The sequence below is a fragment of the Bombina bombina genome, chromosome 6 (assembly GCF_027579735.1).
Source record: "Bombina bombina isolate aBomBom1 chromosome 6, aBomBom1.pri, whole genome shotgun sequence".
NCBI lineage: Eukaryota > Metazoa > Chordata > Amphibia > Anura > Bombinatoridae > Bombina > Bombina bombina.
The window spans coordinates 881,307,049-881,333,711 of NC_069504.1; the positions used below are offsets into that span (position 1 = coordinate 881,307,049).

The 26,663-nt window shown below is 36.4% G+C and overlaps 1 protein-coding gene across 2 annotated transcripts; it reads left to right on the plus strand.

The window, feature by feature from the left end:
• The first annotated feature begins 5,064 nt into the window (after window positions 1-5,064).
• Window positions 5,065-26,663, plus strand: GIGYF1 (GRB10 interacting GYF protein 1). Of its 2 annotated transcripts, XM_053718374.1 has the most exons (26): window positions 5,065-6,366; window positions 7,830-7,890; window positions 8,231-8,286; window positions 8,537-8,666; window positions 8,836-8,931; window positions 9,443-9,554; window positions 9,642-9,750; window positions 10,250-10,290; window positions 10,380-10,559; window positions 10,687-10,904; window positions 11,380-11,482; window positions 11,590-11,772; window positions 12,058-12,197; window positions 12,321-12,471; window positions 12,609-12,775; window positions 13,651-13,742; window positions 13,821-13,916; window positions 14,434-14,534; window positions 14,629-14,711; window positions 16,618-16,749; window positions 16,842-17,009; window positions 18,257-18,420; window positions 18,614-18,762; window positions 20,034-20,188; window positions 20,370-20,496; window positions 22,240-26,663. In XM_053718374.1, the coding sequence occupies exons 3-26, from the start codon at window positions 8,252-8,254 to the stop codon at window positions 22,290-22,292; spliced, it is 2,985 nt and encodes a 994-aa protein (XP_053574349.1). In that variant the 5' UTR covers window positions 5,065-6,366; window positions 7,830-7,890; window positions 8,231-8,251; the 3' UTR covers window positions 22,293-26,663. The 2 variants fall into 2 exon arrangements, with proteins under 2 accessions (XP_053574349.1, XP_053574350.1); XM_053718375.1 differs by lacking the exon at window positions 7,830-7,890.

Here is a 26,663-nt window from a genome sequence, read left to right on the forward strand (position 1 = left end):
ACATTAAACTACTTTCTTGGAAAGTGTTGTTCCTTTTGGCCATCTCTTCTGCTAGAAGAGTTTCCGAATTATTTGCTCTTTCTTGTGAATCTCCTTTTCTGATTTCCATCGGGATAAGGCAGTTTTGCGGACTTCATTTACATTTCTACCTAATGTTGTGAATTCTAACATTAATAGAGAAATTGTTGTCCCTTCTTTGTGTCCTAATCCAAAGAATTCTTTGGAGAGATCCTTACATTCTTTGGATGTGGTAAGAGCTTTGAAATATTATGTTGAAGCTACTAAAGATTTCAGGAAGACTTCTAGTCTATTTGTTATCTTTTCTGGTTCTAGGAAAGGTCAGAAGGCTTCTGCCATTTCCTTGGCATCTTGGTTAAAGCTTTTGATTCATCATGCTTATTTGGAGTCGGGTCAGGCCCTGCCTCAGAGAATTACAGCTCATTCTACTAGATCAGTCTCCACTTTGTGGGCTTTTAAGAATGAAGCTTCAGTTGATCAGATTTGCAAAGCAGCAACTTGGTCTTCTTTGCATACATTTACTAAATTCTACCATTTTGATGTATTTGCTTCTTCGGAATCAGTTTTTGGTAGAAAAGTTTTTCAGGCAGCTGTTTCAGTTTGATTCCTCTTTTTGTGTTTTAAGTTTTTTCTTTTCATTATGAGAATAAACTTATATTTTGGGTGGTGGATTAATTTTTTTCAGCGTAAAATGGCTTATTATTTTATTCCTCCCTCTCTAGTGACTCTTCTGTGGAGTTTCACATCTTGGGTATTACTATTCCATACGTCACTAGCTCATGGACTCTTGCCAAATACATGAAAGAAAACATAATTTATGTAAGAACTTACCTGATAAACTAATTTCTTTCATATTGGCATAAGTCCATGAGACCCACCCTTTTTATGGTGGTTATGATTTTTTGTATAAAGCACAATTATTTCTAAATTCCTTTGTTGATGCTTTTTACTCCTTTCTTTATCACCCCACTACTTGGCTCTTCGTTAAACTGAATTGTGGATGTGGTGAGGGGTGTATTTATAGGCATTTTGAGGTTTCAGAAACTTTGCCCCTCCTGGTAGGATTGTATATCCCATACATCACTAGCTCATGGACTCTTGCCAATATGAAAGAAATGAATTTATCAGGTAAGTTCTTACATAAATTATGTTTTTCCGTCGGCTTATTCCATTTGAAAATATTTGCTATAACTCCTTACCCTTGGAAGGTGTACTCTCTATTACTTATAAACTGCTTATTACACTTAGATACACTTTCCTCATCTGTGTGGCTAAGTAGAAGGAATAACTACAACACTCATTTTCTAAGAAGGAATGGTTACAGATCTTTAAACAAATGAGCAAGTCTTCCTCCTCCATATCCTTATGGAAATTAATCTGAAACGTATGAGCAGGTGGTATCTCACACCTGGTCTATTGGGGTTATTATCAGCTAGGATCTTGGCCGTTTGCTGGAGAGGATGCTCAGAAAGTGGCACTTATATGGTGGACATGTTCAGTAACCAATGAATATTGGTCTGCTATAAGAAAAGAGATTGAGAAAGTATTATCACTACAAACACCTATGAGCCCATGGCTGTTTCTTTTGAATAGATTTCTGAATATAAAATGTTTACTTTGTTTGCATTTGAGAATTATGAAAAACACTGCAAAACCCTTGGTCCCTACGTATTGAAAAAAAATGTCTAAACCTACTGTGCCTTTATGGAAAGGGTCTCTTTCATCCTTCAATTAAAAAAATTAAATTATGTACAGTTCAAACACATTGATGATTACCACTACATGTGTTTCATATGGGATGATTATATCGCCAAATTAGGGTAATGATGCTTTATAATGTCATCTATGTTGAATTTAGTTGACTTCCTGTTAGACGTGGACATTGTTCTCTTCTTAGGATATAGATGCTGTGGTTTTTCATGACGTTGATAATGATTCCATTACCCTTGTTACTGGTGATTTTGCCTACATTTGTATCTTTGGAAAATAAGTTACTCTGAACTCTGTATTTATTTGTCACTTTCTTTTATTTTTGGAAACTTGATTAAAAATGGAAAAAATAATAGTACCCAACATACCAGAATGGAGAAATTGCATAACACGACTACTCGCACTGGAAAAATATCATTATTAACAGACACAACGCATAAAATCTCATTGTCCAATAAAACTATACCTAGGTTTTTAAACGCAGTAAAATGTTCATGCTGATCACCGAATAACAAGATTTATAACAAAACAATACCTCTTAGCAGAATAACATAGAGATGTAATATTAGCCACATTTCAACACAGTTACAAGTCAGTCTCTTAGACTAAACAAACAAACAAAAAAATAACATGCCATACTTACAACTAGATTGTATAAATTAATACAATGCTCCAAGTGTACCTTTATTTTCCTTTTTCTTTTATGTTCATGTTTAAACTGTTTTGTAAAAAAAAAAAAAGTACAAGTTCAAAGAAGAACACTTTACTCGACTAAAATAAATAAATAAGGAAATGACTTTGAAAAGACTTTCCTAAGTACAGAGGAGCAAGTGCCTTCTACTTCCATATATTTTGTACCCTATATGTAAGCAGTGACACTATGTTTCTGTATTTGAATTTGCAGCGATTGTGGAAATTTGCAACCACACCTTTGCTTTGTATCTTTGTATTTCTTTCAATAAAGCTTGTTTTGAAGAAGAATTTTTTTTTTTAAAAAAAAAAGCAGTACTCTCCCTTTAACTGAAATTCATTTTCCACTAAACCCTCACATAAAAATGGAGTTGACACAACTTGTATACTATATATGCTACTTTACTCAGTTTGTTATAAATCTTGTACATTTCCAGTTTCTTACCAGTATAGGTCACTTGCCATCTATTTATAAAGCATTTTCTTTACTGCACAAAACACATTCCCATACCAGTGTTCCAGTCTCCAGATAGAAATCTAGAATGTAACGAGGCGATGATATGCAAGATGACATATATAAGTACATCACTCCTATTCACCTAACAAAGGGGCAATATGCATTGCATATGATGGATATTGATAATTTATTGGTAAAAAGTACAACCTTGCAGCTGCATATATAAAACACACCCTGTTCAATGGTAACAAGGAAGGCTTTCACACTCATAATCAAGTTAAGTGCTTTTATAGTAAATACAACAGTGTGTGCCTTTTTCCTGTGTGGTACACCAAATGATCCAATAGTTATAATAGGTTCCAAGTTTGAGACAACTCTGTATTACTACTTAGTATAAATGATCTGACATCCTGTGCACAAACCTACGTAGGCGTAACTAGAAACCACAGGGCCCAGTCGCAATTGCGACCTCTGCACCACCTGTAGTTTTGCCCCTGTACATACTCAATCCAATGCACAATATGCAATGTAGTTAGCAACAGTGTTGCAAAGTGTATTCAGGTATAATATCTTGTATCACTAGTACAATCCAGCACACTGAAGATACAAGGTTGAAAAGTACACAGTCTAAAAACCGCTTTCTACTCACAGTACCGGCCCCACTCTGCAGGATAGAGGTCTCCTGTGTTCCGTTCCACCAACACCGGTCTGGGTGGATGTTGTAGCTTTTACAGAGGTGATCGTAGCCTTCAAGCGAATCCCCACCTGCTGAAAATAGAATAAAGCAGCAAAAGTAGAAGGAAAAATGATCCTTACGGGTTTTTTAATTCAAAACATCAACGAATGCTTTATTTCAGATAAAACAACAGGACAAACACCACTCCTCATGCCACAGCTATGATCCAACGCATTTCCTGCTGTAATCGGCAGGAAATCTGATTGGTAAAAAGTAGTTTGCGCGCGCGGCAGAATTGATTTGTTGATAGCTAAATACTATTTACCTAAATATCAAATTAAAATATGTTCCATAACCTGTATTTACTAAAATGAATGAGTTTATTAAAAGACATGGTATGTACTAAAATATGCAAACTCCTATCACCTTGGTTACCAAATATGGTTGCGATTATTTCTTTGTGGCAGCCAATATGTTAAAAAAAAAAGTAAAATATAATGGTTTTATTGTCAAAACGTATTGTATTACAATTGTAAAACTCATTCAAATGTATATGTGGGTAAGATGGGGAAAAAAATTGGGACGGATGATGAAAAAAACAGCTCTTAGCATTCATCCCAACCTGCAAAAACTCATTTCAGGGAGGTGGCTTCACCCGCTACTGCGCCGCCACCCCCCTCCTCCCAGTTATATATTGGACACCTTGAAACCCTAAATAAGATAGGGACTTATCATTAAAGTAGCTTCCCACTAAAGTCACATTAAAAAAAAAACAGTAGCTTTATTACACAACCACATACAACAAACCTATTTTCCAGTGATCGTACGCTTGTTGAATGCTTAAATATTTTAGAATAAGAAGTTTAATTACGTGCAGTAAATAAGGTAGTATTTGTGTTTTATTTTATTAAAATCAGTGGGGGCTTTTTGGTTACTGATGCATGCTTTGAGGGTTCTATAACGTCCCAGCAACTAAAGGCATTCCTTAAAAAAAAAAAAACTTTTAAGGATTTGGGCCACATTGGATGAGTTTCAGGGAGGTTGCATTCCATTTGCTGTCATCAGGGAGCAGCTATTACAATCACGGAGACTTGGGATATCTGCCTTAGACTTGATTGCAAACACTAATATCTTTATCAATATAACCATATGAGTAAACAGGACGAAGTATTTTAAGAATGTATTTTGTATGTTATGTTTTACTATTATTGTTACTTTGAAAATTTAAAAATTCAATAAAAAGATTTCAACAAAAAAAGTAAACTGTAATGTAAAAAACGAATGTGTACTCTATTCCAAATGGAAAAAAAATACAATTACAATGTGTTATTATAAATAAAGTTGTAATTTTTTTAAAAAAACAATTGAATAAACTTTATTAGAAATACAGTAACATTGTTTTTATCAATAAAGTTGACTTGAGAAAACGAAAAAAAAAGAAATGCTTGAGAATTATAACCAATCGTCCTGCAATGCTGTTCTATATGCTGCTGGTCACGTGTCTGTACATTCCGCCCACAATTGGTTGCGCACGCCCATCACGGGCAGGCACGTCACGTGACCCAGCGGCTCTACCGCCATCTTGTTTTGGAATCCCCGCACACGGAGGAGGTGGCGGAGGAGGGAGGGTGACGTGTCGTGACGTAACGTGGATTATCGTGACTGAAGCGACACATTGAGAGAGTCCCCTGGGGGAGGAGATACCCGGGGAGGAGAGAGACAACAGGAAAAAGACAAGCCTCCGAGAGGAGAAGATACAGGCCTGAGGGACACAGCGGGATAGGCCTGAGATAAACAGCTGAATACAGACACAAATTTATAAACATTTAGAGCACAGGCCTGAACGCAGAGACAAAACTAACTATATATATGTATATACACACAGGCCTACACACGAGGGGCTAAATGTATATGCGTGTATATATATACATGCAGAGGCCTGTTGTAAACATCGCTACAAAGTGACAGGCACTTACTACACAGGCCTGACAGACATATCCAAAAACTAAGCAGGAAGAGAAGCTTGACACAGAACTAAAGGCGGCCTGTGGGCCGTAGCACACACCGGCTTGGGAGTGCCAGTTCTCTGCAAACAGGAGACTGGCAGGTCGGAGTGACCTATGTTTACACAGACTTAAGTCATCCACGGAAGAGTGGAACTGAAGGTCTGAGAGCTACGAATACATATGTATGCAAAGATCTAAGCAACTTATAAGTATAGTCCGTCTGTTTTTAAAAACGTTTTACATCAATATACAAAACAGGTTTCAGAAGGGCATCAAGTGCATGCACTTATCGAGAGGATTGTTATATGTATATACAGAGAGATATATATACGTTTGTATATATGTAGAGTGACGGTTAAACCTAAGAGATACTTCTTGTATTGAACATTAAAACTGATATGATACTCTGTGTAATTGTGAAGCAGGTGTCTGACCAATAAAAGAAGTGTAACTGAGAGGGTGTAAAGTGACTCCACTAAGAAGATACCGCAAGAGGCCTTTAGCAAGAAGCATTGACTTATTGACTTGGGAAAAATATATTACTAAGCCACAGTGACCAACAACTTGAAAAGTTACATACAGACCTCAGAGACAAGAGCAAAGTACTGAATTTCAAAGTACTGAATTTAAGCATTGCCTGGTGGTATTTAAGCATTTACTTATATAAAAGACTTAGAGAGAAATTAACGCCTAAGAACGATATAGGCAAGCAGAAGCCAGATTCCTGAGACTGCTCTCTTACCAGCTGCCAGTGTAAAATAAATCAAGAGCTTTGCATAAAGAGTGTGGTGAAGACCAAGGATATTGTGGTGAGCGATTGATCTTTTGATCCGTTAATAATTATGTGTTTTGAATTTAGTAAGCTTTGTCTTGTGTTCTTTTGACTGAATGCAATCAATATTAACACATTAGCATACTACTGTGTTCTGATTGACAACAGTGTTAAGGTATTTTAGGGAAATGTACAAATCTTTAGTATATCAGATACGATTTGTTTTTGTATGTACAGGTTGCACACACCCCACTTTTAAAACAACTGTGAATTTGCAATTTGTTCAAAAAACTTAATAGTTCTGCTTTAACAAAGTCATTGGCATTACTCAGTGACATAATTTGTATACATTTGTATGATCAAGACTGTGCATATATTGAAGTAGCTCACAAAGTATTGTTAGTTAGGCACTGCAAAGATTTTCATTTTAGCTGTGTCTATTAAAGGGATACTAAACCCAATTTTTTTCTTCTTTTATGATTCAGATAGAGCATTCCATTTTAAACAACTTTCTAATTTACTCCAATTATCAATTTTCTTTGTTCTTTTGGTATCTTTATTTAAAAAGCAGGGATGTAAGCTTTGAAGCTGGCCCATTTTTGGTTCAGGACCATGTGTAGCTTTGCTGATTGGTGGCTGAATGTATCCACTAATCAGCAATCACTACCCAGGGTGCTAAACTAAAAAAAATGGTCTGGCTCCTAAGCTTACACTCCTGCCTTTTCAAATAAAGATACCAAGAGAATGAAAAAAAAATTGATAATAGGAGTACATTAGAAAGTTGCTTAAAATTGCATGCTCTATCTAAATCATGAAAAAAAATGGGTTCAGTATCCCTTTATTAATTATTAAAGTGTTGGTAAACTTTACATGTTTTAAAATCAGGTCCAGAATATAAGCAATATTTTAGAGGGACTTTAATTGATCACTTCTACTGAAGATGTGCTGTAACTTACTTTGTAATCTAGCTGTGCCATTCTAAAAACCTACGCTCTAGCCGCCCACTTCAAAACTTTTTTTTTTTGTGAGCTAACTGTTTGAACTGTTCTCCAATAGACACTCTAGCTACAAAAAAAGTTCTGTACTCCTAGCTACAAAAAATGTGCTGTACGGCTAAACCGCGTTTGGTGAATATTTCAAACAGTAAGCTCACAAAAACAAAAATTAACTTTGAAGTGGACGCTAAGAGCAGAGGGTATTAGAATGGCACGGCTAGATTAAAAAAGTTACATTGCATCTTCATTGGAAGTGATCAATTTAAAGTCCCTGCAAAATATTGTTACGATTTTAAAACAAGTAAAGTTTGCAATTACTTTATTAGTAAATCGTCTTCCAAACAGATTTGTATTTTTTCCATTTTGAGCTTCTGATTCTTTCTTTATTGAAATAAAACACTAACCATATTGCAATAACTACAAAGACAGAGGGGGTGGGGGATAGTTAAAGCGCATAAGCTGTTATAAGGGATCTTAATGGGATTTAATATTTTCTGTCTGTTAGGTTATCTGTTTGCATCTTCATCTCATGAAAACAACTCACTGAGAAATCATTCCAGCTACAGGTGTGTGGTGGAAACCTCAGTATATGTTGCTGCTGTACTGTACACCATTTTAAATGTTTGTGTGGTAGTTTAAGCAGTAGGCATGCTGCCTACATTATATTTGTTTTGTAATGTTGGAGGGTATATTCGTCTGTGTAATGGATGCCGACTACCCAAGCATTCAGCATGGTTTACTTTGTGAAATAAATTATCTAACAGCTTCTGTCTGCCCCTTACCTGCTTCTTTCAATGTCATGGTTGTGGTTAGACTATATGATTTTATAATTAGCCTTATTTTATTTGTTTATACATAGTAAGTCTTCTTGTTTTGCTGTTTATGTTGATTCATTTTGTCTGTCAGGTACCCAAACTTCGGCTAATTATGGCTGCAGAGACCCTAAACTTTGGGCCTGAGTGGTGAGTAACCATTTAATAACATTGAGCTATGATTATTTATGGATATGGGAGGAGATTACTTATGATGCTAAATAAGTTAATTATTGCTTACTAGATTTTAAGAATGATTGGACGATTGCACACTTTTTTTCTAGGAAGGAAGTAGTTCAAAAAGAAGTTTGTAGAGCAAGCCAAACAGGAATCAAAAGTAAATCTTTAGTAGCTCCCCAGAATTGTAAAGCCTTGCTTTAACTCTTTCAATTCCACGCAGGCTCAGAGCACTATCCAGTGGGGGTTCTGTGGTGTCCCCCCCTCCCTCCCCTGCTATGCCAAAGTATAAACTTGCAGAGTATCGATATGGACGTGAAGAGATGTTAGCACTTTATGTGAAAGAGAACAAGGTAAGGGCAAAGGCTGTTTTTATTTATTTAAATTAGTTCCTTGTATGTGTATAATGGCAGATCCAGTGTTTCAGATGTGCTGAGCAGCCATGAACAATTTGAATTTCACATTAACTTTTGCTTCTTTGTATCCACTCACTGCTTTTCCTTTACTCTGTCCCTGTCCTAGGTTCCTGAAGAAATGCAAGATAAGGAATTTGCTGTGATTCTAAATGAGGAGCCTTTGCAGCCCCTTGCTCTCCTTCCACTTACTGAGGAAGAGCAGGTAATTAAAGGGACATTGTACCTTAGATTTTTCTTTGTATAAATGTTTTGTAGATTATCCATTTATATAACCCATATGGGGGCGTTTTTAAATAAAATTGTGCAGATTTCAGACTCCGAACCAAGCCCCAAAGTTTTAGATGTATACTAATGTCTACAGACACCTGCTTGCTCCTGTTTGTGTAATAGGTTTTTCATATGCAGGGGGGGTAGTGTCTGCTCGTCATGATTTTTCTCCCCCGAATTTTAATCAGTGTTCCAGCCTAACATCATCAACTAAACTGGGAGCTTCTAAGTATGTTTTGTAAAAAGGTTTTATACTGGATTTTTATATCTGTATCTGTGCATATTCTTCTTTATAGCAGTGTATATTACATGCAGTTATATGAAAATTGGTGTATACTGTCTCTTTAATAAAAAATAAAAAAAAAGGAAAGCAGAATTTATTAGGGCAGCAAGCAAAGGGAAAGTTACAAAATAAATACTAAACACATTCTGCTTTCTCTCACCAGAGGAATTTCTCCTTGTCTGTGAACAGTGTTCCAGTTCTTAGACTGATGGGGAAGGGGGGTGCTCCCCCTCCTGGAGGAGTCTCAAGAGGCAGAGGCACAACTCGTGGGCGGGGTAAAGCACCTATTTATTTTTTTCCCTTGCTTGCAAACCTGCAATTTATTGTTGTATCTCTGTTTATTTTTCTTCTCTTCTTTTCAGGAAGAGGTCGTGGAGATTCAGCTGTTTACCCACGAGCTGCTGATGATGGGGACTCTGGATTTGGACGTGGGGGGCGTGAAATTCACCGTAGCCAAAGCTGGGATGATAGGTGAGAGCCTGGAATTATGTCCCACATTACTAGATACAAAAAAAGGAAACAGTAACCTTGTGTAAGCTAATTTGCATAATTTCAGTAAGGATATTTAAAAGCCAGTCATACTTTTAGGAGCCAGACACTGATATATTTGTGTTTAAAAATATGTAGAATAACACAAAAATTTCAGAGCCAGTGACTCCCTGACACATGGGTTTGTCAAGCCCTGGTTTAACCCTTTTCCGACAATGATTAATAAAATATGCATAAACCACTTTGAAACATTGTTTTTGTACTTAAACATTTTTTATTTTGCATTTGTTTCAGTATGAGTTTGTTATAAATGTTTATTTAAAAAAAAAAACTGTATGTAAAGCAAACATAATGTTTTGTGTTAAGAACTTAATAGCTGAAAGGGAACTGTGTTCATTTGGATCTGTTATCCTCTGTGCTTATTCAAATCCTTGGTAGCAGTGTTTTTAGAAACTTAAATCTATGAATATTTTCAATGCAGGGGGGAGAGAAGATTTGAGAAGCCAATTCGGAGGGAGGCAGGTATGTATCGACACTATTATAGACATTTTCATTATTAAAGGATCTACAAAAGACTTGCTTTTTCTAATTTTCTTTATATTCTTAATCAGTTCGTGTGGGTTTTGAAGAGGCTGCTGTACCTTCTCGGAAGGAGTTTGCTCGCTCAGACAGTGACAACTGGCGCACACTGAGGGATGGACAGGAAGAAGATGATGAGGGCAGCTGGAGGCTTGCTTTAGCACGAAGAGATGAGAGGTGGAGATCCACCAGTCCTGGAGGGAGTGGAGCAGGTGAAATTCTTGGCTTCATATTTGTACCAGTATTCCTTCTTTTAAAATTTGACTCTAGTGTCTATTACTTGTCCCCCCTCTAATTTTCTTTAACTTGGTCCTTTCACCCATCCCATCACTTTTTCAGAGTTGCCACGCTCCGCTGGATGGAGGGAACATGGGGAACGTAGACGGAAGTTTGATTTCGATGTTGCTCGTGATGAGAATGGAGGACCACCTCGGAGTGGACGGGGAGGCGAAAATTCACATGAAGATGAGAGGGATGGGCTTCCTGAATGGTGCATGGATGATGAAGATGATGAAATGGGTACCTTCGATTCTACAGGAGCTTTTATGTCTTTCAAGGTACTAAGTGTGGCTGGTAATACTAGAGGAATGCTGAGGTAGTCATGATCAGAGTTTGTGAGCAGTTTGGATTCTATGAGGGATTTGAGGCCTTGAGTAATATGAATGTGCACACTTAATGGACTCATTAGCAACCTTCCTTTGTGTTACACCTCTAAAATGGCATAGAGGGATATTGAAATGAAATAATTTAGCCAGATGGGGAATTCTTGTTAAAATTGAAGGTTTAGTGGCTACTAAGGTTTGTCGAGTTTAGAGAGAAAAAAGTTACTACTAACCTGGAAATTCCTGATGACCTAGGGTTGGACAGAATGGTATTACGCTAAGTGAGCATACTTCATTAGGTTTTATAACTACAGCCATGGCATTTGTAATTTCATCGTGAGGAAAGTAGTTTAAGTTAAACAAAGTGCGTTTTTTTTTGTTTTGTTTTTTTATTTAAATGTCACCTCCCACTGATCCTTTTTTCCAATAGAAGTGCCCCAAAGATACCATCTTAGAGGAACAAGAGTTTGAGTTCCTGGGAGTGGAGGAAGAGGAAGAAGAAAAAACAGAAGAAGTATCTGATAAGACTAAAGGCAAGCTGTAATCTTTTTCCGCACGCCCCATCTTCAGTGTGCCTAATTTTTCATGATGGATTTAGATGTTTTTGATGGCATTAACCTTTTTTTTTTTTTTTTGACAGATGAAGTCTTTGCTTCACAAGATGTTCTTTCAGAAACCTCCTCCAGCTCACCCTCACCTGCAAACACTCTATGGGGAAGTGGACTTTATACTGAAATAGATGGAGAGCGTGGCCCTGAAATCTCATCTGCAGAGGGTGAGGAGGTAGGACTGGGAGAAAAGCAACAGAGCTTAGGAGGGGAAGGTAAGAGAAATTGCCGAAGGGAAAGGAACAGTCCCTTTTAAGGGTTTCTTGTTCCTTTTTCCCCCTCCTTGTCACTTGATGTTTACACACTGTGTTATTTTAATATTATGTTTGTTTGGATAAGAGTATTGTGAATTTTGTATTTATTTTGCTTCATCGTCCTCAATGACTGGTATAAAGTACTCTCAGCTAAAATAGCTCATTTTAACACAGTGTGAAACTGACATTATTGTGAACTAATTTGTTCTGTACATAATTGGTGCTCTTTACACATTCTTTTATCAGGTGAATCTGGTCCATTCACTCCAACTTCACACTCCCCACTTTCTTCTCTTCCTCCTTCTGACTCCTCCCCCCCACTTGCTGCTACTGAATTTTCTGTGGGGGATCCAGAGGAGGATGAAGGCATGAAACATCTTCAGCAGGTGAGAATGCCCTTATGTTTTGTATCACAGTTAAATGTGATTTCTGTATCCTACCAGAATCATTCTATGAACCTTTATTTTGTCATGAAAAATTCTGATTTGTTATGCTTCTTTGTGTCTCAGGAAGCAGAGAAGTTGGTTGCCTCCTTGCAAGATTCCTCCCTGGAGGAGGATAGTTTCTCTCCTGCACGTTCTAACGGTGCTGCTGCACTACCCCTTACCCATGAGGCTGCAATGAAATGGTTCTATAAGGATCCCCAGGGGGAAATCCAGGGTCAGTTGATGTTTTATTTTCTTACTGGGTGCCACCTCCACCACACACACTTTTTCTCAACCCTGCTTTATCATTCTCACATTTTAGTACCTTAGGATCAGATTTAGTGATTTAATTTATTTTCCTTGCCCTTCCAGGACCTTTCAATACACAAGAGATGGCTGAGTGGTGTCAGGCTGGATATTTTACCATGTCCTTGTTGGTGAAGCGAGGATGTGATGAAGGTTTCCAGCCCTTGGGTGAGGTCATCAAGATGTGGGGGCGAGTTCCCTTTGCTCCTGGTCCTTCCCCTCCACCACTGCTTGTAAGAAATTTTATTTTGAATGTTTCTTAAAGTTTGTGTATTTGTTGAATATTCTTGTGCAGAAGGGTTTTTCTTTTGTTTTCTTTCTCGCTGTAAAATTTTAGATCTAGTTATAAATATCTGTAAATTGGTATCTGCTTTATACAGAGGATAATAGAGAGCATAATTTCTGTATAGAGAATATATTGGTGCCCCAGTATTCAAAACTATAAAAAAAGATCAGCAGTTTTGTGGTAAAAGCCTAAATGAGTTAGTCTAATTAGAGAAGCAGTGGGTAACAGAGGAAGAAGAGGAACTCAAACAAGATTAATTCATAGGAAAGCACTTGCATCTTTGAGCAGTGAATGCTTAGAAAGATGCAAATTATACTGTACTTTTTACAGTATTAAATATAGTATTATTTTGACATAAGTTAACGGCCACTAAAGTTATTGTATTTTAAGTCAGAGGGGTAACTTTGGTGTTCCTTGAGTTTATTGTTAATGGGATGTTTAGATATATATTTGAAGTAACAACCATCATTTTATTGTTGAAACTTATAATTTATTGTATTGCTACCATCAAGTTGGGCAATTAAATCTCATTAGCCCCCTCATAATTTATATAAGTTCTCGCAAGTAAGGCCACACTTTCTTTCCGTCTTTCTTTCCTGTGGCAGCAAGGAGCATACTGCTTTGTTATTTTATAATAGACGGTAGTCTGGTTGATTTTGCACTTACATTTTTGAGTAATATTTAGTGGGTTGGAAATGATGTAATGGGGCCTTGTGAAATATTCTGCTAAATATTTTAATGTATTGGCATATTTGAATGTTCCTAGTAGAAATGAACAATTCACTATGCTTTTGTATGATTTTTTTTTTCTCTGTCTTCCAGGGTAATATTGATCAGCAGTGCCTGAAAAAACAGCAAGAATTAGCTCTGTACCAACAGCTCCAGCATCAGTACTTGCTCCAAATTATTAACAGGTGAAAATGATTTCAGTGCTTTTTTTGCATACTCTTTATACCTCAGCTTGTATGTGTAACCTGTTTTATGTTCTGCAGGCAGCAGTACTCCCAGCAGAAGTCTGGAGATCTGACTCCTCAGCAACAGCAGCAGCTTACACTGTTCCTGCAGCAATTAAACCCCAACAAATCCAGGTAAACTAACCTATTTACAGAGTATTCCCCTAGAAAAGTAGATAAATATATTCCTGCTATGAATTCCCATTTTTAAATGTTTTTGTTTGTTTTGTTTTTTAAGAACTTTCATAACATCGGTTGTCAGTAAATAATGCTCTATTCATACAGTTTAATAGCTGAATTGTTTGTTTTTTGTGTTCCTTTTAAATACAGGCACAGTATTGCGTGCGTTTCCATATTCGGAAACTAAAACAAGTAATGCCTCTATTTTTATGTTAGCTTGGGTATAGTTGTGGTACATTTTAGAGAAGCATTTGAAAATTTCTCCTACGAAAGGTACAGATTTTTCAAATTCCAAATGGTTTCTACCTCTGCACTATAGATACATTTTTTTTTTTTTAGTTTTTATATCTCTGTGCCTCTTTATTTGGTCATGTTTGTTTACCGGCTATAAACAAAACCAGCTTTTCTTTTAAAAATGTTTTATTCAGCATAAATTCACACTTGTATTTTTTATTTATTTTTTTATTTATAGAGGATCTGATGCTGCTCTCCTTCCTTCTATGAATAGATCTCTCTCTGTGCCAGACACTGGATCCTTGTGGGATCTTCATACCTCAGCTTCGCAGACAACAGGTAATATTTTTATCTTTTCACATCAAATGTGGCCCTTTTTTTTTTATTATTATTTTAAACCTATGTCAAACTACGTTTCCATTTCTGTCAATAGGTGGGGAATCCGCTCTGTGGGACCTACCTGTGACATCTGCATCTCAGGGGCCAATTTTGGAACAGCTGCAACTGCAGCAGAAGGTATATGTGGTAGAGTAGGAATTGTGCTCTAGCTGTGAATAAGATGTTGAGCTTTGAGAGCAGTACTAATAGTTTTAAAAGCAATTGTTAGATTTTGTTCCGAAAGAATATAAAAATATAATGTGCAGAAACAAAATAAATGAGTGAAGCTTGTGACACACAGCAAGCGAAGCTGCGCGCAGCTAGGGGAAGAGGCGACGCACGGACAATTGTGTGCAGTGTTTGTTCCTACTTACCTCATGCACGTCATCTGGCAAGGGCTCGCATAGCCGAGCGCTACAAGATGAAAAATTAAATCTTTAGCCAATCAGCTCACGTGTATAAACCCGCGTGTCAGGTCGAGGGCAGCCAATCCGATTCCTCCAGACAATTAAGCGTTTAAGGAAAGAAATCTATTGGTCAGCAGTAGTGCAGAGTGGAGTTTTGCCTGCACGTTGATAAACATTTTTATTAATTATTTATTAAACACGTAATATTTATATTTAAAAAATGTACTTAGATTGAAATTTTTTTTTTTTATAAAACAAGAACTTGGTAACTTAGAAATAAAGGTGCTATTTACAGTATAATCAATATAATTAAAGAATGGAACCTGAACCATTCTCTGATTATACAGATTATATATAGCACCTTCATTAGTTCTCATTGTATATTAATTTAACCATCATAAGGACTTGTTTTAATAAAATCAGGTCTGTTGTTCGCTATATATAGTACAGACTACAGTATAGACAAGCTGCGAGGCAGTACAGCACAAAGTGAAGGTTGCAAACTTTTCTAGCTGCTTTGCATGCAGTGTGTCACAGCCTTAAAGTGCCATAAAACAGGTTGAGATATGTGCATATCCTAAAAGGGCTAATTAAGAAAAAATAGTTTGCATAAAAAAATTGTTGGGAAGTATTCTAAAATAATTTTAAAAAATACTTAAAATACTTTGTATTTCACCTGAGTTCACAGCTTCTAGGCATGCTCCAGCAGATAATCCCTATTCATTTGTGCATTTTACCAAAACAACAATGGATATAGCTACAGCCATAAAAGGAATTGTGTGGGGGGAGTTAGAGCTGTACAATTCAGAAAATTAAAAGAAAGGGTTAATGGCGAGGCACTTTAGTATAAATTTGCAGGTAAAGTAATTAAAGTACATATTATATTTTGTCTCTGTCTCAACTTGTTTTATGTCCCTTTAATTGATGGGCTCTTTGAGCTTTATTTTTGTAGTTCAACTCAGTAACATTGGTTTACTTTTTGGGAATTTAATTTGAACATGCACAGGGAATAATCTCTCAGCAATACTTCAAAATAAATTAAATTGACCGTGAACACCTTGAGATTTTTAAATAAAATGTTTAGGTACGTGAGGTAAATAAACTCAATATTATATACTTTGCAATATAGCTCTAAAATGTAAGTATTCTCTGCTTCTCCGATCTGTAAGTTCACACTGCAGGCTTCTCAGGGCTAACCCTGCTACATATCATTCTCATTGGTATTAGCTGTTAACAACTGCATAACTATGGACTTTATACTGACACAAATACCATGACTAGCCTTTTTGTCTACAGATTTAAGCCCCAATCATCTCCTCCAATTTAAGATAAGTTGTTGGAGTTTGGCTTTTGAAAAACAATTGCAGATGTTTTGTTTTACAAAATGTTTTGACTTCTCTTTCTAAAGAATAATATTAGTCAACAGAAAGGTCTTGTAATTGCAAGGTGTTTACAGTCCCTTTTCTTTTTCTTTTTCAATCAGGCAGGGGCATAAGGGGAAGGCATTTACAATAGTTCATGTTTTGGAAGAAAGTTTATATTACCCAGAGCCTTACAAATCCCATGTTACAGGGACCAGGACTACTTCTGGTTGGTTTTATAAATAGGACAAAAAAAAAAACAGTACTTTTTTTTAGCTGCAGGAACGCAGAGATGTGGAACTCAGGGCTAAGAGGGAGGAAGAAGAGAGGAAGAGGAGAGAAGAAAAGAGGCGCCAGGAGGAACAGAAGAGAAGAGACCAGGAGGAGGAACTGTTCCGGCGGAAGCAGGTGAATACAGCTCTGTTCATTCTTTTCTCATAGCCGTCTTAAATATTGTTCTTTCTCATAGTCTTCCATTACGTTATTTTTTATTTTTCCAGTGTCGTCAGCAACAAGAGCTGCTTCTAAAGCTTCTACAGCAGAGTGGGCAGCCCTCATCACCACCTATCTGGGGGTCTCATGGGAAAGGCCTTTCATTTAAAACTGTGCTGGAAATGCAGGAGAGGGAAGGACAGCTTCTTAAGCAACGGCAGCCCAATAGGACAGGGGTAAGTGCCTGATGGATAACTAACACTGAGATACTGGGATAGAAGATATACTATAAAAAGTAGTATTTAACAGAGCACTGATAAAAGTATCTGATATCTCACACAAGCTCAGATATATGCTTAAATGTACATTAGAGTAATGTTTTAATCCTTACAAAAAGGATATTTTACATTTGTATATTTTAATTTTTATTTCAAGATTTTTTTATGGAGCTGATTACACTAGAGATGTGCATGCATAGATTTTGTGAACCTCAGAGTGTGGAAGAAGGCAGCCGTTGTGCAGCGCTGCTATTTTCATTGGTGAACTCATTCTTGTGCAAAAAATCTGGGTTGGCACAGATTTTAGCGTTTTGCTGTTGCACAAGAATGAATTTGGCAGCATCTCTACTTTACACCAATACATTAAACAAAAATAAGTTGAGTAGTGCATTTTTATATCCATGAGATAGATATATAAAACAAAATGTTATGGATTAGCATATTTGCATACATTTCCCTTGCTAATTAATTGTTTAACCCCTGAAAAATGGTTTGGCCATACAGCTAAAGTCTAATTCAGGATGCCTAACACATTACATCTCAATATTTAAAGGACCATTAAATACAGTAGAATTCCAACAAATGCATAACAAAAATACAATTCAATAAAATACTTTGAATTTCAAATGAGCAGTAGATTTTTTTTTGTCTGATAAACCTTCAAATTTACCTGCCCCATGTGGCAGCCATCGCTCAGTCACAGGCTCCTATACAAAAATACTGTGATGTTTTGCACGTGCTTAGTAAGAGCTGGTTGCCCAGAAAGTGTGCATGTAAAAAGACTGTGCACAATTTGATAATTAATAGTGCATTGAAAATTTGAAAATTAAAAAAAAAAAGTATCTGTTGAATAATGAAAGTTTTTAATTTTGACTTTAGTGTCCCTTTAAGTACAAGCATGGCAATACAATAAGTAGCATGTGTCCCATCATGACTATACTTATAATTACTATAGCATTTAGTAAACTTTTACTACTCAGGTGAGGAGTATAAAGCATTCTTATGCCACTTATCACAATATATATTACCAAATGCAATGAAAATGACATGGCTTACACCATATGATCTAGTGGTGCACCTCATGGCAAGGGATCATTCTGTCCTTTTAACATGTTTACTTCCATTGACCTTCAGCTCACCATTTCTAAGGTGTTGCATAAAAATTGTCACTCATCCATGTTTCCTCTATCAATCTTTCTCTGTAGCATGGAGGTTTGGGGATGTCTAGTTCTTCAGTCCTTCCTACTCAGTGGGGTAGTGATGCTGCCTCCCTCTGGGGGGGTCTGGAAAAGAGCCCATGGGAGGAAAGTGTCAAGACCTGTGGAACCAGTAGAGGGTTGAGAAACAGTCGTAGCAGCCCCTCCCTCACGTAAGTCTGCTCCATTTTTGCCGTCTCCTACTCCATTAACCAACAATATCTCAATTACTAAGTTTGGGTTCACCTCTTTCTCTGAAATGTTTTCCAACACTTAATTATTCTAAGGGACAAGTTCTTTCTTGACCATGTTTTGCTTATTACTTAAGTGGTTAGTCTGTACCCTCTTTTCCTTTTTATTCCACAGCGACACATTCTCTGCATCGGCTCGCCGCAAAAAGACAGAAGAAGAAGAGAAGCTTCTGAAACTTTTGCAGGGCATCAAACCATCGGATGGTTTTACTCAGTGGTGTGAACAGATGTTACACATCCTGAATACATCCAATAACCTTGATGGTAAGAATTAGCTTTATATACAGGAACACCAGCAATGCATTCTCAAAAAAAATTCTCATCCACATGAAAGAGCAGCATCTAAACATACAGTTACTGGTATATTTGTTAAAATTTAAGCCATTTTTGCTTCATAAATTTTTTTTTTTTTTTGGCAAAATACCCTACATTTTTGTATGGAAATATGTTGCAAAACATTTTTTTTTTTGTTGAAATCTTTTTGTAGGTCATTTTAAAGGGACATCAAGTCCAAAAAAACTTTCATGTTTCAAATATGGCATGTCATTTTAAACAACTTTCCAATTTACTTGTATCACCAATTTTGCTTAGTTGAAAGCTAAACCTAGGAGGTTCATATGCTAATTTCTTAGACCTTGAAGGCCACCTCTAATCTAGATGCATTTTGATAGTTTTTCACCACTAGAGGGCATTAGTTCATGTGTTTTATATAGATAACATTGAGCTCATGCACATGAATTTACCTTGGAGTCAGCTCTAATTGGCTAAAATGCAAGTCTGTCAAAAGAACTGAAATAACCGGGCAGTCTGCTGAGGCTAAGATACAAGGTAATTACAGAGGTAAAATGTGTATAATTACAACTGTGTTGGTTATGCAAAACTGGGGAATTGGTAATTAAGGGATTATCTATCTTTTAAAACAATAAAAATTCTGGTGTTGACTGTCCCTTTTAATTCATTTTTAAATTAGACACTCAAAGCACCAGCTCAGTTGCAATGTGTTGATTAACTGGAGAATAAAACAATTTTTAAAGTTTTATAATTATTGCAGCAGTTGACAGCGCTAACAGTTTCTGCATGTGTTCCAATCTTTCTGCAGACTGGCTGCATTTTCTGTGATGACATCTCAGATCACGGCATGTTTTACCTTGGGGAATGGGGCTATTAAAGTTAGTTTTTTTTGTTTGTTTTTTTAATATGAATTTCGAACGGACATCAGACTCATTTTATATACATTTTACCAGTTAAGCACCTCATTGCAAATTATCTGCATACAAAGTAAAAGTTTTAAAAACATACAAATGAACTGTCATTTTGTCCCTTTTTAAATTCAAGAGCAAAATCCTCTTCACCTTTTGCATTTAATACACTGACGGTTATTTTAAAAGCTTTGTTATTAATAGTGTGCTACAAATACTCTATTGTTTAATACTGACAGTAAATTTGATGCAGATGTTGAGATATTTCGTTTAAATGTATTATGTGAAGGCGTCTTTCTTTCGCACAAGACTGACTACTCTCCCTGTTTTCTGTAGTTCCCACATTGGTGGCCATCTTGAAGGAGCTGGAGTCCCCCTATGATGTTCATGATTTTATCCGCTCCTATCTAGGGGAAACCCTTGAAGCCAAAGAGTTTGCAAAACAATTCCTTGAAAGGAGAGCGAAGTACAAAGCCAGCCAGAGACAGCAGGTATTCACAATCCCTATGAAGCACAGTACTGATACTAATACTACTACTGATGCTAACACGCAGCTGTCTATATGTATGAGATAATTAGATTATTATAGAGCTGTGTGTTTTTGTGTTAGGTTCTTAAAAAAAAACCCAAAAAAACAGACGTTAATTGAGTGCTCCCATTATTGCTGTGCAGGAAGCCTCTTGGTTCAATCCATCCATGTTTCCATCATCCCAGAATTCCAAGCCAAGTGGATATGATGCACAGAACAGCAAAATGAAGAGGAGAATACATATGTTACACTCAGATCCCAGCATATTGGGTATACTTAACATTTGATTTATTTGATGGTTAGATTCATGCATCTGTATCGATAATATTACTCTGGGAAGTTATATTGCGTCTAATATTGTAACTTTGTGTAAGTCTTGCCTTTATGGCATCTGAGCTTAAAATTATATCTGCATGCAGGATATGGTCACCACCTTGTGTGTGTTTTTGTGGGGGTAGTGCACATATTAAGTGAGCCGTAAAAAATATATTTAGCAGGGTTAACGTTGAGAAGTCTGCAGGGTGCATTTTAAGCTGTGAGGTTTAAAAAACCCTCAATTTTCAGAGCTAAATTACATGAAAAGAGGGCAAAATAACGAAGATATTTTGCAAAGATGTTTTACTATGCAGAACTGAGCATTTTTATATTGAAATCTTGTCCCTTTTAACCACATGGCTTTAGTGCAGCCAAGCGATTTAAAGTTGGCAATGCAACCTTGCAGTAAAGCTGAATAATGTACTGTGTCCAAGATGAATGCATGCTCTAAGGTTCAAAACATCATCACCATATCAAATTGTATAAAAGTACCTCAGTATCTTGAATAAAATAACCTGTCAATACTGTTCAATTCCTCTTAAAGGGATAGTCTAGTCAAAATTAAACTTTCATGATTTAGCTAGAGCATGCAATTTAATTAGTCTTTTAATTTACTCATATTTTAATTTTTTCTTCGTTCTCTTGGTATCTTTATTTGAAAAAGCAAGAATGTAAGCTTAGGAGCTGGACTATTTTTGGTTCAGCACTTGGGTAGCGCTTGCTGATTGGTGTCTAAATGTAGCCATCCAATCATCCAAGGTGACAGTGATTGTCTAGCTCGAGTATATAGTGTTGACTGGTCCCCCTCAACATGCACTACACGAATATCTTGGATCTAAAGATATGTGCATTGTTGTGTTAAAGGGACAGTCAAGTCAAAATGTAGCTTTCATGATTCAGATAGGGTATGCAATTTTTAACAACTTCCTAATTAATTTTATGATCAAATTGACTTTGATCTCTTGGTATTTTTCCTTGAAGGCTAAACCTAGGTAGGCTCATAGGCTGATTTCTAAGGCTGCCTCATATCTCAGTGCATTTTATTATTCTTTCACAGGCAGACAGTGCTTTTTATAAAAAAGGGGCACTTTCATTCATGAAAGTTTACATTGCAAATGTTTTGTTAAAATACTTTTTTTTTTCTTCCAAGCCGGACCAGCGATCCCCCGCCCGCTTCTCCTGCTGTACTTGGCACAGCAATGACTAAACCTGCTTCCTCCAATCATGGCCTCAGGAAATGTTTGCTCTGGGTGGAAGCCAGATTTGTCATTGCTGAAGTAAGTACAGAGGATCTGCGTGCGGGGGATCGCTGGTCCGACTTGGAAGAAGAAAAAGTAAGTATTTTATAAAAAATGCTGCAATGTAAACTTTCATGAATGAAAGTGCCCCTGTTTTTAATAGTATTTTTAATAACCGGGCACTCATTCATATATATTTACATTCACTTTAATATAACAATATTTGTAAGGCAAAACTGGGGAATTGCGTAATAAAGGGATTTATCTATCTTTTTAAACAATTAAAAACATTAAAGTAAAATTTTATTAATAAATATTTTTAAAAAATATCCTGTGTTGCTAAAGAATAGTTTTATTGTGCTGATGAGCCAAGGGGATAATGTACTTTTTTTTTTTTTTTTTTTTTAAATAAATTTACTGCTGTATGTTAATATATTTTCCTACTCCTTTTTATCCCTAGGTTACTCCCTTCACGGCTCACCAAATGAAATGGAAGCCGTTGACGACTACTGAGGAGTGTTCTCTCCAGCTGATGCCATCTTTATTTCATCCGCCGCAATAACTGCGGCATAAATGCACTGCAAACTTTACTCCCTCCCTTTGAACAAGGTTGGGGGGAAAGGAAAGACTGGGAGAGGTGGGGTTAAGAGCTACCCCACCTAGAGCCAGGGAGATGGGGTGGGGAGGTTCAAAAGAAGGGGGACCCCCCTCATCTCCTCCCCCCGCTCCCCAAAACATGATGCACTCATTTTAAAGCACCTTAAAACAATGCACTTTACAGAAACTGATCAAAAATCTGAAATATTCCTGTTTGTTTTTTGTCATTTTGTTCAAATGTTTTTGATAGAAAAATTTAAAAAAAAAAAAAAAATCCCGAAAAAGGAGGGGAAAAACTGGATTTATCGACTGTCTTGACCGTTTGTTACTAGTTTGCTTGACTCTTGACCTTTTTTTGTGTGACTGGTTTTTGTTTTTAAAAAAAAAAAGAAGCTCTGGACTTTTTAATTTTTGACCATTTTTGACGTTTTGTTTTTGTATCAGAAAGTGAAGTTTTCGGGCAAAGACAAGTTATTAAAAAAAATAATTATTTTGAAAAAAAACAAATAGCCAAAAATACTTATTTTTTTGTTTTTCCTCAATATCTATTTTGTTAAGAAAAAGAGAAAAGAAAAGAAAAACAAATGGGGAAAAAAAGCTTAAACTAAAAAAAAAACAATTTAAAAACTAAAATAAAAAATCCGCTCTTTTACAAAGTGGAAGTGTTCTTCGTTGAATCCCCTCTTGTGTTGAGGAGAGAAGCGGAGAATGAGGGGTTAATCCAACAAAACTTGAAAGAATGCACTTATATAGTTAAGTCCATGTTCTTAATTGTTAATTTTTTGCACAGATGTTTTTTTTTGTATATAAAAATTGAAAATGAGAAAAATATCCCATAACTGTTAAGATTTCCATTCTATATATGTATATTTTTTTTATGGACACACTTGCTTCTTATTGTGTATTGATCTTTGGCCCAAAACTCTTAATCCTTTATAGGATCCCAAACCACGATGGGCAAGATCTAAAGCATTAATGAGTGCCAGGACTGTCAGGCACTTATTACCCAGCTACCCTACAAATCCTTACAGCTCCTTAGTAAAAGGCCTGTGGGATAATTAGCATCTACTGTGTTTTATTTTTTTAAGGGGAAAGTTTGATTCTCCTAACTGTTTTTCTCCTTTTTAAAGGGACTGATTTAAGGTACTTGTTCTCCTTAACCACAATAACCTAAACTGTTTAATTTTTTTTTTTTGGTGTTTTAATCTGCTTTTGTTTACAAAATGTCCTTAAGTTGGATGGGATGTGGTCATCGGGTTGGAACTGTAAAGGGAGGACAATACCCTAAGGATTTCAAATAATGCAAGAGGCCATGTAACCTCCTCCCACACGTACACAAACATACAAAGGACTTGTCGGATCGTGGAGTAAGCATTGTGGGGGTGTACGGTGCACTTGCCTTAATGTTGACATCACAGCTCTACACCACCCACAGGCCGAGCATCCTGTAAAGACTATTTGGGACTGGAGCAGTATTTCCAACACTTGGGTTGGTATGACCAGCCTACAAAACAGAAAGCTGCAAACCTGGCTATGAAATGCCATATTACCATGCTAATGGCATTTCACTTTATGCTGCGAGAGGAGGTGAATTATGCAGTGAAATGGACTGACTGCCAGCAGGATTTGTACGAAGTTTCTGCTACCACTTTCCTCCTGATGGAAAAAAAAAAAAGCAAAAAACAGTGTTTAAAGCTTTTAGGGTCAAAGACTGAAAACCCTATAAGACTTACTTGATCCTTTGCTGCCTGGGTAAAGGGTACAGCAACTCTTGACCAGACACATTTGGATTTATGAACATGTAATTTGTAAATATAACTTTTCTGTAATTGAGAAAACGCTAATTTGCCTAAATGGCTGTTTTATGCCTAAAAAAACGCTCCTTTTTTTCTTTTTTTCCCCCCCTCTGCTGTGGATTTCATGTGTATATTGCCACAAGAATGTATTAGGGCAGAAGCTGGCATCCAGCTACCACTCTGCTCCTGGAGCCACCTCCAGCCCCTTCTTCCACCTGCATGGCTGTGGTGTGCTCAGGTCTTGGGGTTACTGTATATAGTTGTGCCCTTGATGGGGGTGTACGTGGTGCATCCAAAAGAGTGACCACCTCATTCAGTGAGTGTATATAGTGGGGTATACTACTTGTATAGCTTACATGTGTACTGTGCTGAATGTAAAATACACACAGAGGAGGTATACATTAAATATAAGTATTATACACACGTACATACATGTATTTGTATGCATAAGATGCAGATATGTTTATATGTACATAAATATGTGTCTGTGTGTGTATGTATATATATATATATATATATATATACACACACATACACTTGCATAACTAAATAAATCTGTTCAGGTCATGGATGTTCAGATTTAATTATTATAGATATAAATGTATCTGTACATTGTGTGTATATTTACTAATATTTAGGTTAATCTGCTAGTGTGTATGTATGCACGCATATATGTAGTTACATACCGGTTATATAGATCTATATCATTCATATGTCTGTGTGTGTATATATCTCTACGTATGCATGGATGTGTATTTACGCACACGTTAGTGTGCATTTGTATGTATAGAATCTGTACTTTGGTGCCTGCCTTAGGTATATCTCCTTCCCTAGCAGCAGGCTTATGCAGACCAAATAGGTCAGGGCCATGTAAATCTCATGGGGCTGGGGTATATATCTATGTCAATTTTTATAAGTGCTTGCGTTTGCATATATATACACACACACACATATCCTCACATATACACACTATTCTGTTTGTTTCCTGCAGTTTTCTCTATTTTGTGATGTCTTGCCTTATTTTTTCAGTATTAAAAGGTTTGAAGTGAATTAAATTTGTTTGAAATGCACAATATATAGATCTATATACCCATATAGAAGAACTAATATGTATCAGTTACAGCAATAAGGAAAGTGTAAGGAAAATGTGGTTTTAATGCGCTGTTTTGGGGTGATAAGGGTAGATATTGTGGAGCTACCTACATTTACCCATATTAATCCCAGTAATTTTGCATTTATTATATTTGTGCTCTCGTTAATTCAGGGGCTTTTACCCCTTATTGATATATTGTCCCAGCCATGCTCCTGAAGTGAGCAGTTCAATAGGAATATCTATAAAAGGCCATCATTTTTCATCATTAGACTTCTACTACAGACCCGATCAGGTTTGTATTGAGGTCACTATGTAATCTACCCTCTGATATGATTAAAGGGAACTGTAGTCACATTACTATATTGAAATCCCTATGTGTAACTCTAGCATGATCTCATCTCAAATCTTCAAGTACTGGAACATAGGTGGGTTAAAGTGACATAATAGTGCTACTGATAGAATGCTCTAAATCATTAGGGTTTTTATTATTCCAAAAATGTTTGCCTCTACTTTGGGTAACTAAATGTTTAACCCTTTTGCAGGGCTAAAAGTCCACACAGGAGCACTGCATTACCGTTTATTGGTTAGACAGTGAAAGCAGCCAATCGGTGTCCAGCTTGGGACTGGAACCTGCAAGGGTGAAACATATTTACAGACTTTTTGTGCAATAATAGAATTCTTCAACCTATCGGAGCATATTCTTACTGCAATATTATGTTTCTTTAAGCAGCAATACAGCCAGTTATTTTCATCTATGTTCACTGGTTACACAGAGCCCTGTTTCAATGTGAGCAGTTTCCAACTCTAACACACAGTTGTCTTTATCAGTGTTTCTGTAGAATGAATATACTCTCCCACCCAATCACCCACAGTTTTTTAGAGGCTATAACATTTTGCAAAGAAAAAAAAAAGAGCTCAGTTCAGGTTGACAAGACCCAGTAATGTGTAGAATTGAATTATCAGTCCTCTAGGGCTAGTCAAAGGTAAGTTGTGTTTTTTTTTTGTTTTTTTTTTAACAATTGGAATATTAACTAAATGATGTCAAGATCATTGTAATAATTATATTAGGCTCTTGGTAGCTTTATGGGCCATTAAGGGAGCAAAAGAATGCCTCAACTGAAATAAAAATGCATACTTGTGTATCTAGAATTTGATTTCTTTGTAACAAAAATGTATGTACTTTTTTTTTTTTTTCCTTTCAGATTGAATCTAATCTATATTTGGGCAATGTAAAAAGAGAAGGGGAGTATAAAGGGTTGTTTAAATGATGCAAATGTTTGCCAAGGTCATTCACCATTTGTAATTCACTCTATGCTGTTGTATAATTGGAGCGAATGGGTGATCGCTTTGGTTTCTGTTTGTTAGCCAATTAAACGCAGGTTTGGTAAAAAGAATAAA